The 20,078-nt window shown below is 33.5% G+C and overlaps 1 protein-coding gene across 1 annotated transcript; it reads right to left on the reverse strand.

The window, feature by feature from the left end:
• Positions 1-8,445: 8,445 nt before the first annotated feature.
• Positions 8,446-16,087, reverse strand: LOC143543634 (PWWP domain-containing protein 5-like). The gene is made up of 2 exons (XM_077035908.1): positions 16,024-16,087; positions 8,446-10,265 (listed from the first exon to the last, which is right to left on the reverse strand). Exons 1-2 carry the CDS (start codon positions 16,085-16,087, stop codon positions 8,446-8,448), a joined length of 1,884 nt encoding a protein of 627 aa, XP_076892023.1.
• Between the last annotated feature and the right edge of the window lie 3,991 nt (positions 16,088-20,078).

The raw sequence follows: 20,078 nt of genomic DNA on the forward strand, positions 1-20,078 counted from the left end.
TGCATCCTCATTGGTTCATTCAGGTCGGGAAAAAAATTAAGTAAACGAATATCAATTCCGTATTTTTTTGTTTGCTGTCAGTGGTTAGGGGGTCGTTTTTCCCGACAGTAAAGGTGAGGAACGCTTTGAAAGCATCCGGCCATCCACATTAGGAGTGTAACTCTAAACTAATCAAATTGCGACCTTTTTGCGAGTAATATGAAGGGACTAAGGAAGAATAATGGAATTTGAATTACAAGAACTTGAAGATCAACTCACCACGAAGAATGTTGTGAAATTTGAAGTTTATCGAATTTGAAGTTTATCGCTATCAATTATTGAGTTGATGGTTTATTATTTAGACAAATTTATTTATAGTAGTATTCCCTTAATAATATTTTACTTATGTGTTGCATATGATTCATGCAATGTTTTCACTTATATAATTCAAATTATGTTTCGACTATCTCTACAACACAACCATCTAGGACATGAATGCAGGAGAGGTATCACCAAATGGATTTTTGAATGTCAGTCCCTTAGGCTAAGGGTAATGGGGCTTGATTGAGCCCCGAGTGATTCAATCAAAACCCGACAAGTAGGCAATGACATGACCCTGGATCAAGCCCCTCAACCAAGCCCCAGAGGGTGTAGTGGTCCATGTGAACAGGGACTTAATCCAATTATTTATTTATTTAATTATTTTAAATAATACATTAAATAATAATATAAAACATTACATTAATAACAATATAAAACATTACATTGATACTTGTCTAATACAAGATTATCGGGTATTCTCTCCCACAAATGCTCGACCAACTCATGCCGAACGTTGCCGTGTAACTCACGGCTCTTGATGATATTTATGTTGTCGAGTCGACGTTGTTCATTGGTACACGGCTCTTGATGATATTTATGTTGTCGAGTCGACGTTGTTCATTGATGATCGTCGATTCTTGTCTTGGAATATCACCTTGGTAGTTTTGACAAATAGCGTGACCCTCATCTTCTAGTATCATGTTATGTAGGATTATACATGTGATGACGACTTCCGGTATCTTCTCCATTGTCCAAAATCTTATTGGATTCGCCAATATTGCCCATCTTTTCTTTTGGACTCCAAACGCCCTTTCAATATCTTTCCTTGCCGATTCTTGTTTCTTCGTGAAGTATTTTCGTTTGTCAGAAACTTGAGACGCGTAAGCTTGAACAAGTATCCCCAATTCGTTGTAAATACCATCAACGAGGTAGTACCCGTACTTGAAATGTTCTCCATTTGCAAAAAAAAGCCTGAGGGGGTTCAACCCCGTCGATAAGGTCATCGATTATCGATGATTGATCACTAACATTGAGGTCATTATTAGACCCGGCAACCCCAAAGAACGCATGCCAAAACTAAAGATCATGTGACGCCACCGCCTCAAGTACAATAGTAGGGCCGGGGTGATCACCTTGATGGAATTGACCTCGGCAAGCAATAGGACACATAGCCCAACCAACATGCATACAATAAAGGCTACCGAGCATCTCGGGAAAACCATGCTTTTCACCGTGCACCTCGTATATGCGTTGGATATCATACATTGTTGGTCTACGTAAGTGTCTCCGCTTGTATATCGATATGACCCCTAAATATAATTATTAAAATTATATAAGTTATGTAAATATTTAAAAAATATATAAACAAACGTAAATAATAAAATTATATTAAAACTATATACCTCTACAAAAGTAATTAACATGTCCGAGCCAACACCATACGCTAGTTGCCGAAGAGCGACGGTAAGTTTTTGAGTAGCCGTGAACTCGGGCTTACCTCTAGCGTCATCCCTTTGTTGAAAATTCTCAAAGTGCTCCGGCAAGTCATTTGCTAAACGCATGAATAATCGTCTAGTCATTCGAAAATGGGTTCTAAAACTATCATAACCATATGTGGGATTGGGACTAAAATAGTGACGTATCAAAGTTTCGTTGGCGGTCTTTCGATCACGAATACGTGGTTGCCGGAATAATGGGGCTCGGGGGCGTTTTTGATCTATAAAAAAGTTTATCGTCGTTTGAACCGCTTGACAAATGAGTTCGTCTTCTTCTGTAGAATAGGAAGATGAAGACGATGACGACAATGCAATTTATAAATATTGAGAGAAAATGAAGTTTTGGTAGAGGGAAAGTGTGGTTTGAATTTTTATAAAGTATGTGTGTGGATTTGTATTTATAGGTAATATATATATATATATATTGACCAGTCAACGGGTAGTTTGACCTGTCAATCATCCTCCAACGGCTACAATGCTCCCGCGGTCCCGGCCATGGGGCTCAACCGCGCCCTGACTCACTTGATAGGTGTAGTGGTGTTCGCGAGCCACCTCACCGGCCACCTAGACCGCGCCCCTCCAACCGCCCCCATTACCCACACCCATACCGATTTCCCCATTAAAATATCTACGAATCTTGCATGCCCTAAAATGACAAAGTCTTATCATCTAGTTAACATCACATGGGATCCATATCACATTCATAGAACGATTTCATGTGTTACAATGTTCACCAATTGCAAATGCAGACTTTGAAATGTTCGAAGCCTTCCTGAACGAGATACGTAACCGATTGGGCAAACTGATAAAAACCATTAGATAAGATCCAAATGGAGAATATCTAATTAGTTATGATTTTGACAAACATCTATAATTCTATAGCCTATTGAATAGTTTCATAGTCATTTCCACCAAGTACACAAGTGTTGAAAAATATTAGTAATAACATTATTTAATTTAGGTATAAAATACTTTAAAAAGTGGTTACATTTCTTTTATACTTTTGTAAGTTATCTAAAAGTACTTGTCTTGTGAATTATAATATTCTTATTATAGCATTTTTAATAATCATTATTGAATAATAAGAATATTTTTAAGTTGACAGAATCTAACTTAACTAGCTATCTCAAACAAGCCCATACTCATATGTAAATGCACCCGGATATTACATACAATGTTATTGCGGCAACTAAACCTTTGTAATTCTAACTTTCTAAGTATCTAACAAACTTAATGCCCCATCATATTACACGGGCCTAAAAAAAAATTTAAACGGCTAAAAAACATAAAATGCCTAGATATTTCATACGGGCTGACTCAATAGCTAAAGGTCACCGCCAGTTGGCCCAACCTAGTCGTACAAAGCCCTTAAGCGCCTCCAAGTTATCTCTAGTGCTGGAAAACCCACCCGCCTGAAGACCCACTGGTGGTAAAACTCAGATGCCCTTTGGATCGAAAGTCTTCCTTCATTAAGCTATCCATATTTCTCCAAATAAATTGCATAATCTTGAACTCTTTACTTTTAGACATGCATACTTGTTTCAGTGTTTTGTCTTTATATAAAAACCACCATTAACTTGAGCACGTATGATTAAAATATATGACAAACGGACACAAATACATATAGATGAGGCACGTAATAAAAAGAACAATAAGAGGCGACCAACACCGCTACCATATAAACAGATGATTGAGCCATAAAAGAACAGCAAGAGTCAAAACAGAAAAGGCCGGTGCACCAAGGGTTCCGAATTGGAACCCGATAACGTACACATGTGATTATTTATATAGCAACGACGAAGCCGGAAACGGTGACGGCCAGTTAGCCACCGCACCACCGCCATAGACCGTTCACAACTACCACGTCGTTGCCATAAAGGGTCCGGGTCGGAACCCGACAACAACAGACGATATCGCAAATATATGTATACGATTATACCGACGACATGGTATGTGATGGCATTTAGGGAGGAAGGAAACTGAGGAGAGAAGCAGATCAGAAGATGAAGACGAGTGAAAATGAATGTCAGGTGAATGATTAAACAGTTGTGTGGTTAACATACACGTGTGTGGCCAGAAATTGATATTTTCATGAATAATACTTATAGTGAGAGGGTAAAAACTTGGTTTTTAATATATATATAATTAATCTAAAAATCAAATAAACAGTTATGGTACGTTTTGGGCATTGACGATGATTAGTCAAAAATTTTATTTATTAAAACCCGGTTCAATAAATATATCAAATAATAATTAATTCAATTAATAAATATAAAAGCAACGGAATAATACGAGTAATGAACACTCTAATGAATCCGACAGGATCCGGTTACAAAACCATACGAGCACAGTAATAAACTGTTGAGACACCGAGGTTCAACGAACGAACGCTAGTTGACGACGTCGGCGGCGGGTACACGATAGCAATAGCGGAGGATTGGCGCCTTGCGGTGCGGTGGCTTGCGGCGCTACAACAAAGGCCAGTGGTTATGTGCGTGATACACGGAGAAATCGAGTGGAAGTTTGCGGCTGCCCTTGGATTGTTTTTCAAAAAACTTGGAATGAATAATAATAATAATAATAATAATAATAATAATAATAATACTCCCTCCGTCCCATTATAAGTGTCATAGTTTGACTTTTCAAGTCTTTCTTTTGCAACCTTAACCGTAAATTTTTTTTGTTCGTGTCATATAATACATGATGAAAATTATATCAATGTAAAATACATTTAAAACCCAATCCATTCATATATTTTACATCAAGTATTATATAACACAAACAAAAATATTGTCGGTCAAAGTTAAACACAAAAAGACTTGAAAAATCAAACTAGGACACTTATAATTGGACGGATGGAGTAATAATAATGACTCCAACTCTTGGACTATATATTTGTCTCTAAATTTTATTGGGCTCCAAGAATTTTACATTAGGTTATTTATTAATAAGATTATATTCGTAATCTTATAATAATAAATCCTAACCGGACTCAAAGTTCAACTTGTTTTAACTCTCGTTTTAAGCCCGAACCAGTTATTTAATTACTAAATAAACTTTTAAGATATTATTATTTATATTTTAGTATAAATATTATTCTTTATAAATCGGTTAACCAATTTAAGCGGATTTTTATGCCGTTGAGGTGTAAATCTCACGGGTTGTAACTCAGTCGACCGCGTTAAATCAACTGAACCGGTCCACTATTTCCAACAGGACAAACATGTGGGGGGATGTTGATCAAATCAAATAATCAATGTGAGAATCAAACTTGCGACATCTCTTTCGAAACCAAGCCTGAAAACACTAGTCAATATGGTTACAACCGAGCAGATAAAAAGGGCATCATACGAGATTTGTTATGGAAAGAGACCCTACTTGTCTACTCTAAGAGACTGGGTTTGAATGATTCACTTGAGACGTGAAACCAACAACAAGGGTTTCAACAACACTAATACAGAGAAGAAAATATGTATTTTGTCAGACACCATAAAAGTTAAAATGATACTATTTCTTTAGCCTCAGTGAAGCAATGTTTTCTCAAGTCTAAGCTGTTTTCTTAAAGGACTTTCTCTCCAACAATAAATCGTACGGATATGAATAATGTCTCAGATTCACAAGTTATCAAGGTTGAACCATGCATTACAACAAAGAGTTGCTTGACTCGAAAATTTGGACATGATTCAATAAGTGTTAGTAACACTTGATCGGTGCATTTTATGTATGCTTATTCGCATAGTAAGAAATTAATTGAATGCATTAATATTGTGTTAAACGCACAAAATTGAGCTAAAGTTATATAAATAATATAAAAAGAAGTGTTAAAAAAGATATATGGTAAATGGATCAAATGTCATCATTGTTGCTGAACTCAGTATACTATTATCAAGTGGGCAATAAATAAGTAAATGGTATGGTAATTAATTTTTTTGTTTTGTTTGTGGCAGTAACAAAAACAAGGGCAGAAAATGAAAGAAAGAATCAAGTGGGCTGAAAAAAAGGATAGTTATGGGCTGATAATTCTTTTGTGGGCATGGCTTCATAGATAGATTGTTACTAGCATAATTACCAGCGCGTTGCGGCTTCGGTGAATACTGACTCGATTCTATTCATTATGACATTGACATAGTATCAACATTCATATAGAAAATGAAAAAAAAAACCTTGATGCAGTAGGACTCTACTAATTTTTTATCAAATAATTTCAATTAACCGAAAGATGAAACAATGGATTGGGACTTTATGTAACGAAAGATGAAACAATGGATTAGAACGCCATGTACTATGATATCTAAATTTATTTTTCAAATAATTAATTCAATTAATACAATAACTTTAAAAAATATCCCTATATATTAATCAATTTTCTCCATGTAAAAAAATAAATCATCCACTCCACCTGTTTGTTTGTTTGTCAAAAACAATCTATATCACACACAACACACACACACACACACACACACATATACCTCTTCAAACCAGAAAAATTCACCCAAACCCAAAAGTTTATTTGTAGAAAAAGATTATTCAACAATTAATGTATACGATGATTGATGTAATCGCTACCCGCAATTACGGTGGTTTATTGTTTAATGGTAATAATACTAAGTTTGCATACAATATTTATTTTGAATATAATTTTGACCATGCAACAAATTAATATTTTCTCATGAGAATGTAATTGATTTTTACTTCTCTTTGGTTCTTATTGTTGTCACCATGAACGGATAGATAACACGATGATTTATAGTCATTTTCATTGCCAAAATCAAATTCACCTTTCTTGTTCTTATTCAATCTCATGGTCTGTTTTCGTCTAATTTTCGCATTATATTACGACCGAAATAGCGTGAATCACCATACGAAGGACCGCCACTTATTGCGAGAATAGTTAAAATTGGTTAATTATGCGAAATTGGAGTTAGCAGCGTCGCATGTATCAATTTGATAAAAATTGAATGGGTATTATGAAACACAAATAATACGAAAAGGTTTCATATAATTATGTCATTGTTTGTGTTGGATTAACAATCTACCGGAGAGGGTTTTTATACCCTCCGGTGAAGCAACGCAACGGTTGAACAATCAGACATTACGGTTGAAGAAGGTGATATCATCAAAAAATATAGAAGCGGTGTGTTGAGAAAATATGAGGTGTATGGCTTGGTCGTGGAAGGCTTTTATGGGGACAACGGTGATTCGGAAATCTGGTTGCCCTTCACCATGGTATGTGATAATATTGGAAGTTGGGAGTGATATGACAGGGTATTTTTATATGGGAATGGTGGTGGTTGTTGGTTATTTCACTTAAGATGCGGTTATTGTACAAACGACACAACTGTTATCAAATCGTTTAGTTTTATAAATGACGTTGTAATTTTGTAGTCATATTATAAATAGCCTCCGTCCGTCCAACCGCCGCAATAACAATTGTAGTAATGTAATGATTATAATTATTTATATATTTCTCATACATTCTTTTAGTTTAGATATTTATTTACTTTCACACTATTTTTGACTTTTAGTTTAAATTTAAAGTTTTTGACAATACACTACAAACAAAGGATGTGCTGGTTGGCAAAAAAACTGGCATACCGTAAACCGTTGAAATAACATAACATGATCTCCAAATAAAAAGTTAAGAAATGCAAATTTATTTAAGTTAAAAATTTTATATAGGTTTTGAAAAAAAGTTTAGAAATATATATACACTGAATTCTAAATGTAATAGAGATAAATAACTGTGTCCTACTAGGAATATAGGAAGAAAAACTATTATTCTTAGCAGTTGAAGAAGTGAATTGAATAACCCAATACTAAGCAGATGAGTCATGGGCCAAATTGTTTGGGTTGTAACTTGCAATTTATTTACCAGCCCACATTAAATATTATATCTAGGCTAAATAAACCAAGGGTACATACTTTTCGAAAGGGGGAAGTAAAAGGTTCTCCCTTCTCAGGACGACACTTTCTAGGGCTGGTTGCACAGTTGACGAGGCCCGTCGTAATTTAACAAAACTGGGTTTTAGCTAAATGACGTTACCTACAACTACAAGATTTGTAAACATAAAATATAAATTCTATCAATTTTAAAGGTGATGAGCAATCACTGAAATTTGGTATTAATATAAAGGAATTCCTTTTGGTAAAAAGAAGGCACGTAAAAGTGCATGCCTTGTTGCAACTCATCTTGTCGCGCCCCCGACCATGCTAAAACATGAGCGGTGTACCAAGTGAATTTAGTGGTCTTTGGTTATCCAAACGAAAAACTACAAAAAAACACACAATTTAACATCCCTAACTTTAATTAAAATGTACACAATATTGTGAACCATTAGAAAAAAGTCTTTTGGATTGATGATGATTCCCAAAATCAAAAAGTCTTTTAAATAGTCTAAAACATAATCCCCATCAACACATTAATTCTCTCTCACTGCACTACAAAATCAGGTTGTTGGTTTTAACATACACCACCATGACCAACAACCTTAAAAGAGAGCCAAAAACACAATACTACTACATTTAACAGGAAGAAGAACCATCCATAGCACTCACTTTCTTCATCAACCCTTTAACTTCACTCTACAGTTTCATTCTCATCTCTAGTGGCAAACTACCCCCATGTTTCTCCAACATCAAATTCATCATTTCAATACTCTTTTTTAAACTTCCAAGGTCTTTGACAAGGTTTCAACTTTAAACGAGTTTTCACCGGGCTTTTAACCCGAGTCTCAGATTGAACATTGTCCACAGACGGACGTCGAATTTCATTCATTGTTGGACTTCTTTCCACAGTTTTAATTTCACTTGAATTTGGCTTCGGTTTGATAGGAGTCTTGCATTGAACCATAGATTTAGCACCAGAAAGATGCTGAATCTTGTAATTAACAAGAACCGGCCCAAACGGTTTATCATTTTGTAAATCCATAAATGCCCCTCCAACATTACAAGAATCAGGAAACAAGACTTGCCCGCTAAGATTTTCAGTGAACACTTGCGTTTCAGACTCGATCAGTTTGCCATACTTTGAAAACTCTGAATTTAAATCTTGAATACACGGTAAAGGATGATCGGGTGAAAACTTTAACAGAAAGGCGGTACCTTTAACTTCATTCACATCATCTTGATTCACTTTCTTATAACTGAGATTAATACACGGTACCCCGACTTCATTCATTTTGAATCTTGTATCTATGTTTTTATCGGTCCCATTTTCGTTCAGCAACTTTATGTTTTTCCGCTTTCTCCCTCTTTTCTTGGGCACGCAACCCGACCCATGGTTCCTTGTACAGTCTTGGATTATGGTTGAACCCGGTGTAGCCTGCAAGTTTATGTGTTTCCTCTTTCTACCTCGTTTCTTGGGCACGTGACCCGGCCCGGATTGACCAAGACCCGCTTGGGGTTCAGTTGACGCAACATTCAAGAAACCATTGAATGCCCGTTTTCTGAAGTTGAATAAAAACCGCTCAACCGAATCAAAATTGTTACTTTCAAATGGATAATAGCAATCCTGAGCAGCAAACAGGAGCTGAGAAAGCATCTCAGATGAGCATACATTTGTTTGTATCACTTTCTTCTTTCTAGACCACTTCTTTCTCGTCTTCATCACGCGTTGACTTTGTATTTGACCATACGTTTTAGTCAAGTCATCCCCTTCATTAACATCCATCATTGACTCTTCATCCTTAATCCCACATCCTCTCGTTTTAAACGGCGTTTCAGTTTTTTCAAAACCATCATCAAAATACGCGTTCTCCTCTTCTGGCTTTATCTCAGTTTGACTCCCAAAAGTCAACAAGAGTTGATCCATGGGGATTTCAAGATGCCCTAGTGACCGATAAAAAGCAAATAAACAATTCTTCTTGACAACATGATCAATCTTGTTAGGAACACAAACATCTCTTGCAAAATCCCTTACATAATCAAGAAACTTCACGGGTTCAAATCGACTAACCAAAAGCTCACCAAAGTTACCATCTTTCTCCATTTTAACATTTGAGAAACACGAGCAACTGAACTCGGTTCTCACTCGGTTACCAAGCTCAACAACAGCCTCATCTAACGCATCAAGAAACTTTCTGGCTTTACTTTGACTCGGTAACCGGTCAAAGGGCTTCACTTCACACACGGAGCACCAAACATAACTCCCATTACCAAAACACCTAACCAAACAATCGTCTTCTCGTTTCGGTGCCTTCAAACCATCACAGACAGTTGCAGGCCACCAATGTTGTTTATATTGTTTCTTGATTGTAGCCCACACAAGATCACCCACATTGACTTTGTGATCTTGTTTATTTGTCATTCCACCGGTTAATGCCACAAAAAGCGAAATGCCCTTAATAGGAACATCTATAAGGCTACTCGGGTCAACAGATTTGTCTTTTCCACTAATTATATTTCCAATCTCAACGGTTTTTGGGGTTTCTAGAGTTATATCAGTTTGAAAGAAGCATGTCTTCAATACAGCTGAAAAAAAATATAAAAATCAACAGGAGATTGAGCCCTAAAGAGGTACCTGAAAATATGGGTGGACGTTGAATCTGAAAGAAAATGATCGGGAATGAGGGTATAGAAAGAGAGTGGAAAGTTGGAAATTGGAACTACGCCTGAATACTAGTGGTACACTTGAGATTTGTAATCATATTCCCTCTTAAATTTAAATAAATACATATACATTCCACCACCCTATCATATCACATCATTTTTTGTTTTATTATATTTTTTTCTTCTTGCTATTGATCTTCTTGCTTGTTTTATTAGGTCAAGTCTAGTGTGGCGATGAAAAGAGCGAAAAGGGGCGAAATCTTGGTGGAACACCGTCCCCTGGCGATTTTTGGGCGAAAAGGGGCGGGGGCGGATTGTTTTTGTCGCCGTGGAAGAAGAATAAATATTATTATTTTATTTTGTTTGTGTGTAGGGTATGTATATATATATATGTATATATATAACACATATATATATTATTATAATACTATTTGTAGCCCCTACACCATTACACCCCAAAAACAAATTCCCATCCCTTGCTAACAAGGCGTCACACGGCGCAATTCGCCCACATTTATAGCCCCTCCACTACGCATAGCCTTATTTTCTTTTTTTGGTTAAAGCCCAACAAAAGCATATTATAGAATCACTTATTTCTTTGATCGACCATTTATATTACTCATGGGTTTGATCCTCATTATTTTCATTCATCGAGTATGAAACTGTGGGATTCTAGGTTCGCACATCTTTGAGAGATGTACATTAGTGTGCGCTATCAGCCTTGACTTGGAGACTACCTTTATAAGAAAACCTATTTTTGAGGCAAATCTTCCTGATCTCAACCTTAAACCCATATTCTTCTTTGTCACATGTAAACTTAAACCCAAGATACCCCGTTTCTAAATGAGTCTTTAGATGCTCATTGTCTCACCTCAACCACTTATGCTAAAATCAATGACTTATCATAGTTGTTGGTTTAAAAATATTTATCAAATTGCAAACTTTAATTTATTTTATTACTTTTAAATAGCCATTGCTATCCAATACTTTTTATCCATTAATTCATTTACTATAAACTAGGGATGAGCTTGGAATATACTATTACCGGCCGGTACCGATCCTGAAATTCGAAAATATTTTGTATCGATACCGAAATGTTAGGTTTGGTACCAGCATTTCATAAAAAATTCAAAAAGTATGATACCGTACTGCAGCGGTACCGAAAACTCAAAACTTGATACGGGTTCAGTACTAGACTACTGGTACCTTCACTGAAAACACGAATCCCTACTATAAACTAGTAGTCTGATTTAATCATGAACACAATATCTCAACAAAGTGATAACTTTCTTAAACGAGATGTTAAACCTCGTATAATCAAATTCATGGATCCAATGTGGTGTAGTTAGGGGTGTACACGTACCGAACCGGACCGGACGGAAGCATGTCCGTGTCCGTCCGTTAAGGTTTTTACGGACAAACGGACGGTTCACGAACACTCTCCCGAACGAAAATTCATGTCCGTGTATGTCCATTAAGAAATTGAGTTTGTTCATGTCCGTCCGTTAATATTGTAAACGGACGTTAACGGACACTAATGGACATTAATGGACAAACGAACATGTGAACATTAATGGACAACGAACACTAATAGACAAATATAAACGGTTTCATAGTAAATACCAAACATGAATCTAAACAACTTCACCTACAAATTTGGAATTACATCATATAACATTCAAATATACTTAACACTTAATATATTAATATAATGTGGATCACTATAATATAAGAGACATCAAACATGTGTAGTAATACAAAAGTGTGATTAATAACACTAGAAATTCCACAATTAAATTACAATACTGGATATATCTAAACACTAACGATACCAGACGGACATTACCGGACGTAATCGGACGAACGTTACCGGACGTTCACGAACACTATCGAACGGACTTGGCCCTTGTCCGTGTTCGTCCGTTAAGCTTACCGAACGAAATTTTTTTGTCCGTGTCCGGTTCGTTTATTAAACGGACGAACATAAACGAACTTTTTACCGAACGAACGACCGGACGTCCAGCGTTCGCTTACAGCCCTAGGTGTAGTGGTAAAAAAAATTTTGGGTTTTCTAATGGAGATCTAGGTTTGATTCTCACTTATAACACTTTAGGGATGACATGGATGACTCAATGAAGGAAGACCGAGATCTTTATGATCTCCAGTTCGATCCTGGGGTTGTCTGGGTTTTACCACCAGTGAGTCTTCGGGCGTGTGGGCTTTCAACGGAATTGTAGATAACTTAGCGGCATTTAAGGATTCTGTTCGACTTGGTTTGACCAACTAACGGTGGTCTTTTGCCATTGGGTCACTGATGGTTGGATGTATTTCATGTATTAAAATAGTTTATTTAGTAATTTATATTTAATTTTTAGTTAAGATTGTGGCACTTCAAATATGTTTTTATGTTTTGTAGGTTTCAAAAGAGCATAACCTAAAACGATACACTTTTGATATTAATTGCTTATTTAACTCTAAAAGTGTTTTTTTTAAAAGAGTTCTTACTTTTTGAAAATGAGTTTTTAAAACAGTGTTTGAATTAGCTTATGTGGTTGGAAAATCAATAATCCAAAAAATTATTTTCTTTAAAATGTATTTGTTTTAGCTTATTTTCATAAAATGATCAAAAAGAACATAAAAATCAAACAGAGGTTGACATAATCACAAAAAAAATCATATTTTTTCATGACCTATTCAATCTAAAAACAAGGGTCCTACTAGAGACATTAAAAAATAAAAAAACACCCACCTAATCCACACCAAAAAATAAAAAACACCCACCTTTTGAAAAAATGTGTTTTTTTTTTGTCTTTTTTGATATTTTATTGTGTTTTTGTCTTTTTATTGTCTTTTCTTTTCTTTTATTTATTTTCTTTTGTTTGTTTTTGTTTTTGTATTAGTATTCTTTTAAAAAAAATACTTTTTAAATATATTTTTCATTTTAAACCAAGTTTCGGGTAAAACCGAGTAAAAGTCGAACTTTTCGTTTTAACGAGCTAATCACTGTTCAAATCACCAAAAATATTTCCTAACTTTTTTAACATATGTTTCATTTTATATTATTTAAATTTCTAAGTTTGTGGTGTGTTGGAACCAAACTTGGTTTAATACCAAGATCGAGAGGATTTACATTCGCTTAAACCTGAGTTTGGGACTTCAATTAATAAAAATTCTCAAACTTGCTTAAGCTACAGATTTTATTGAAGTGATTCATATATTTAAATAGAATTGTTTGACGAGTTTGAATAATACGAGGATATAAAATGAATTAAACAAAATTAAATACTCAAAAATACAAGTTTTTATCAATACGAAAGTTCTGAATTACGTCGGGTAAACATAAACGAATACAAATACGAAAAATCTGAGATGTTACAACGACGGTAGAACAACGACGACGATGATGCTGGGGATAAGCTCACCACACGTAGACGAGACGACGACACGGGTGGTGCTGCGGTTTAGATTTGTTTTTGTGTTTTGTTTTTTTTTCGAAGTCGTTGTTATGTATTTAATACTATTATATAAATTTTGTTTTGTTTTAATTTTAAAATTGTTGTTTCGTTGTAATTTCAAAACCGATGAATTGAAAACAAAAAATTATTGAAAATAAAAATTGGTTACATCCCAACTAACACAAAAACAAAACAAAATAAAAAATAAAAATGAAACAACAATTTTAAAATTAAAACGAAACAACGTAAACAAAACAAAATTTATATAATAATATTAAATACATAACAATGAGTTCGAAAAAAAAAACAAAACACAAAAACAAATCTAAACCGCAGCACCACCCGCGTCGTCTTCTCGTCTGCGTGTGGTGGGTTTATCCCGGCATCATCGCCGTCGTTTTTCTACCGTCGTTGTAACATCTCGGAATTTTTGTATTTGTATTCGTTTATGTTTACCCGACTGGGGAATGTAATTCGGAACTTTCTTATTAATAAGAACTTGTATTTTTGAGTATTTAATTTTGTTTAATTCATTTTATATCCTCGTATTATTCAAACTCGTCAAACAATTCTATTTAAATATATCAATCACTTCAATAAAATCAGTAGCTTAAGCAAGTTTGACAATTTTTATTAATTAAAGTCTCAAACTCGGGTTTAAGCGAATGTAAATCTACTCGATCTTGGTATTAAACCAAGTTTGGTTCAAACACACCATAAACTTAGAAATTTAAATAATATAAAATGAAACATAAGTTAAAAATGTTATGAAATATTTTTGGTGATTTGAACAGTGACTAGCTCGTTAAAACAAAAAGTTTGACTTTTACTCGGTTTTACCCGAAACTTGGTTTAAAATGAAAAAAGTATTTTTTTTAAAATATTACTAATACAAATATAAAAACAAACAAAAGAAAAGAAATAAAAAAAAAGATAAAAGGATAAAAACACAATAAAATATCAAAAAAGACAAAAAAACATATTTTTCTAAAAGACCCCACCAATATGCCATTAATTGTTCAATTCTTAATGGATTGGTGGGTGTTTTGGAAACACCGTATGGTGCATGTAAAAACCCCAAAAACAAACAAGAGATAATCATATACTCATTATTTCATTAGAGATAACACCATAACTATATTATAATATTAATAAACAATATAAAAATATAACCGTTAGTGCATCATAAGGTTGATGTCAGATAAGTGTTGGCTTTTGCGTGCATCATAAAAAAATGGAAAATTCTCAAAAAAATTATTGAGAGAGAAATTGAAAATATCCAAAAGTTTTCTAAATTTCAATTTTAGTCCTTCAAAAATCATATCTGTTGATACATTCGCAATCGTGCCGACAAATTTCGATAACCAATGTGGTAATAACACGTGTAAAGGTGACAACATATATTAGTTGAAATATGTCTTCGCCGTTATTTTTAATCCAAAATCATCCCCTCAAAAACCATGGTTTTCCACTTAAATGTGTCTGGCACGTGAGTTTTCAAAAAAAGATGATATTCGTGTTTATTGAAATTCTTCTCCTCGGATGCATTTCAGTTGAATATAATCTACTCAGATGAATTTAGTACAAATCTATTAGATCTGATAGTTTATTCTTAAAAAACATCTTTTTCGACATAACCACCGTCGCCACCACCATCTTCATAGTTTTCCGGTAAGTTTCCATTAGAAGCAAACAAAGTTTCTTTTTCTTGCTTCACATGGATGAGTTTATTGGATTTTTGATTTTTTTTAATAAAGCAAATAAAGTACGGTTTCTTAATTGTTACTTTAAGTTGAATTAGAGTCCCCGTTAAGGATGTCCCATTATACTTAAAAATTTTGAAACCAGCATTTGTCACCCCTTTTAATTTTTTACAAAATCAATATTAATTCTTTTTGCAGTTTACTTTTATAAATCAATCCATAAAACACCGCTTGTGTCCAAAAGTATTTATTATATGATGAACTTTATCGGCACTTTCCAATAGATTTCTTGTGAAGACGACCTTATTTGCCATTACTAGTAAAGGTATATAAGAACTCATTTTTATATATATTTTTGAGTGACCTTTTGACATCGATCAAGGGCTCCGTGTAAGTGGGTTGAGCCAGCTGGCGATGGCCTTTTGTCATTGGATCACCCCGTACGAAATACCAAGACAATTCTTGTTATACATAAGGTCCGGTTCATCAAGTGGGTCAATTTGATCATGTACTTAACCACACCTGAACCCGACAACCCACCATGAGCCCATGATCTTGTTATAGCCGCGTCTTTGCCATGCAACATGTTTTTTTTATTTTGCCATATTTTCAGTTTATTGTCTTTAGTTTCCTATGTTTCACGATCCAGTCGGTTATTACCTTAAATTATGGGGTCATGTTTGAGTTAGTTTATTTTGTGTTTTCCTATATGTACCATAATTTTAAGTAATGAAAGCAGTTTATACTAGGTTATAGTGGTTCGGGTAAATGTTAACTAACCAAAATTACGTCTACATTCTTTGATATCCACCAAATACTTGTTTTCACTAACAGAGGTAGTGATCACCTTTACAACCATACAATTAAAAATGTAGTGATCATATATAGAATTGATTGTCTTACTAAAGGTTGTGATCATATCTCGAAAGACATTACATTGAATTAATCAAACATTCTTTCTCTTGCTTTTGAATCTTGGATTTTGAGATTAGACATAGATAGATAATCGTCATTAAAGAACATGAAATACTTCGGGTTTTGAATATGCAAGAGGTTGATAAGCATGTCACTGAGAGAAAGAGAGATGCTTAAACATCCAAGAGGAAAGAGAGCGGCGAAAATGGCCAGGACAGCGGTGACTGACTAATTGATGAAGTGGTCCAACCTTGCACCGACCATGAATCTTATTATCCACCTTTCACTCTTGAAAATTAATCCTTTGAGGATAGTGTATAATTTATTATAACTTTATGATAATACTTTTATCATAATGAAATCCATATATAATCAAGTAGGCCCACGATTGAGTAAGAAGGAGAGAAACAAGAACTTGTGTAACACCTTGAACCCGGGTGTTATAGCGGTTGGGTTATACATGTAACATAGTTCTTAAACTTAAAGTAATCATTTTTCAACACTATTAAAAAAAACCATATCATGAGGGCACAAATTAAAGTCATTCAATGTCATAACATTCAAATAAATAACGAAAACACAGCCACCGTCATTCATCGTCCTGCACCGACCACTGCCCTCCGCCTCCATCGGGTGCCGCCCTCTCCCTCGCCCTCCGCCTTCCCTTGACCCTTACGTCCTTCATGGTAATCTTATAATATTTCGTGTATATTTGACGTTTTGATTCAAATATTCTTGTTTATTTGTTGAAATTAGAATGAATGAATGGATGTTGAAATTTGTTAATGTATCATCTTTTTTATATGTTATAAACCTTAACTAACCCGAACCATCAAAATGACACGAACAATGAAACCATTTGAAAAAAAAAGAGTGTTGGTCCGGCACTAACTGGGATGTGATATATGCATCATTTAAGTGTTAAACACACAATATGTGTGTGTGTAAAACTATTTTAAGTAGGGTATCGTATAATCAAACAACGTGCTGTCGATTAAACATAATAGAAGAGGGAAACATATATAGACCGTTATATGATCACATGATCGTTTTATATATTACCATTAAAACACAGCATTAACAAGCTTATTTGGTTTTTTACATTTATTATAATTAAAAGTTGTTTTTGCTTATTTTGTTTCATACGTATATAATATTCGTGTTCCATTGCACATTTGAACACCAATTTTATTTTAATATAAAAAATGATCGTGACGCATGTAGTCATGAGATACAATGCATGGCATAACATGCCAACAAATTCCGTGCCCCTTTACTTGTTAATTCATCATTTGAACATGATTGCTAAAGTTGACTTCCAAATTACATTTTAATATTTATTTTGTCCATCCAAATTTTAGGTTCAATAATTGAGGAGATTGTTGTAAGTAAACAATAGAAAGTGCAAAGACAGGGGAGGAGAATATATATAAGCAAACAACAAATAAAAACAGTTGCTTATGTATTTTTTATATATGAAGAAACAATCAAATTATTGAACTTTTAATTATTCATTATAGCATCATAAGATTGACCAAAAACGTTAACTATCATTACAAATAAAAATACGAGGTCATATCTGATGTGGTCCATATATCTGTTGCACATGCGTTTAAGACTTCTATTATATAAATATTATTATAATCATATCAAAAATCCAAAAGTACGAACGTATTTTAAAAGTTAATTATTTCTCAACGGGTGTTCTAGTGGTTGTAAAGTAACCCTTACCAAAATGGTGAAGATTCATACCTTTAAAGTGTCTTTTAGAAGAAAATATTGATTTTAAATTGTTACAACTATACTCAATTTATTTTACTTTTATAAAAAAAATAGTGGCCGAGGCTGTCAATTTTAGTCTTGGTTGGTATACGGAGGTTTCGAAACGAGAATAAACGAAAAAAGATGTTTGAAATATTTTTCTTTTTTCTTTGTTTTTTTTTCTGTGGTAGATTTCAGTAAGAATAGAAAGCTAAACTTGAATTGGGTTGTGTGGTTTCTAATTAATTTTTTTTAAAGTTGCTTCTAAGTTTTTATTAATATTATATTTTCTATGAACAAATAATCCTTTTATTTATGTGTATGTTATCAACATCATACATAATTAAATGTTATTTCAGTTTGTAATATTTCTGCTCGATTGCACTTTGTAGTTTGTACACAACACAATAACAATATCAAACCGATTAAATAATTAAACTCAATACTTATGGCAAAAGGGATGGTTACTCAAGATGCCCTAATCCTCATCAATCCCATATTACATGATATTTACACCATATATATATATATATATATATATATATATATATATAGGATTGATTTCTTTTGAGAACCACTTTGAGTTTTAAGAACTCGAAAGAACTCAACGTAACAATTTTTTTTTCCGAATTTTTTTACACATGTGTAAGTGTAAGTGTAAGTGTAAGTGATGTATAAAAATTACGGTATTTTTTTACACACCGAATCGACTTTTTACACAAGTTTAACTAACGTTTAAACTTGTGTAATTATCAAAAATACTTATTCTCTCTCATGCTTCATTTTTTAATCAAATTTAATCTCAGCCATATATTTCATATCATTTAATTAAATGTGTGGTTCAAAATTGAGTTCTTAAAGTTCTTAAAACTCACCATGGTTCTCAAAATAACCCTCCCATATATATATATATATATATATATATATATATATAGGTTGGTATCATTTAAGAACTCTAAACAAGTTAAGAACTCTTATGAACCCTTAAAAACCAAACATTTTTTTAATTTTTTTTATATATTAACATTATTTAAGAGTAGTTTTATCATATTTTATATAAAAAAATTTGATTACATATATTAATCACAAGTTTATATATATGTAAAATTTATGTACTAACAAATTTACATAGGTGTTAAACAAAACATAGATATGTATAGAAACTATTTTTCAAAATTGTAATCGTAAATATATAAATAAAAAAGGATAAAATTACTCTCAAATAACGTTTACATACAAAATTTTTTATAAAAACGTTAGTTTTCAAGGGTTTCTTCAAGTTCTTAAATAATTTAACAGTTATGTAATGATACTCATCATATATATATATATATATATATATATATATATATATATAATAAAAGAGTGGATTTTTGACAGCTTTAATTAAGGTTGCTCCATTTGTCCACGTGGCATTCATTCTGAAAAAACATACATGGGTCATTCTAATTCTTTTATTTGAAACAAAAAATATTACGCTTTCTCCCTTTCAATTGTAATTTGTAACCCTACTTTCATTCCTGCCGTTTCACTCTCTGGCAACCAAGATCAAAGGTATGTCGTTTATCTCAATTTCATTCTTGATTTCTATTATTTCATCTCTTCTGTTTGTTAATCTAATAATAAATTTTATCTAATTTAACCCTAAATCCAATCATCGATTACGTCTATGCTTTTGTACTTTACATTTTCGAACTCAGATAATGTCTCAATCTATGCATAACCTATTGATTTAGGCTTTTGGACTTCTGGTAGATCATATTTCTTCGTGCATATATTTGAACTGTTAAAACCTACATGTATTAAATTTTGGTGAACTGGGATCTTTGTTTTTTGTTTGGTCAAGTTTCAAAAGATATTCGGTTACTATTGTTGAATATGTTATTATCTGAACAATAGTT

The sequence above is a fragment of the Bidens hawaiensis genome, unplaced genomic scaffold (genome assembly GCF_021521415.1).
Source record: "Bidens hawaiensis isolate Kalapana, Puna unplaced genomic scaffold, B.hawaiensis_p1.1 tig00013225_1, whole genome shotgun sequence".
NCBI lineage: Eukaryota > Viridiplantae > Streptophyta > Magnoliopsida > Asterales > Asteraceae > Bidens > Bidens hawaiensis.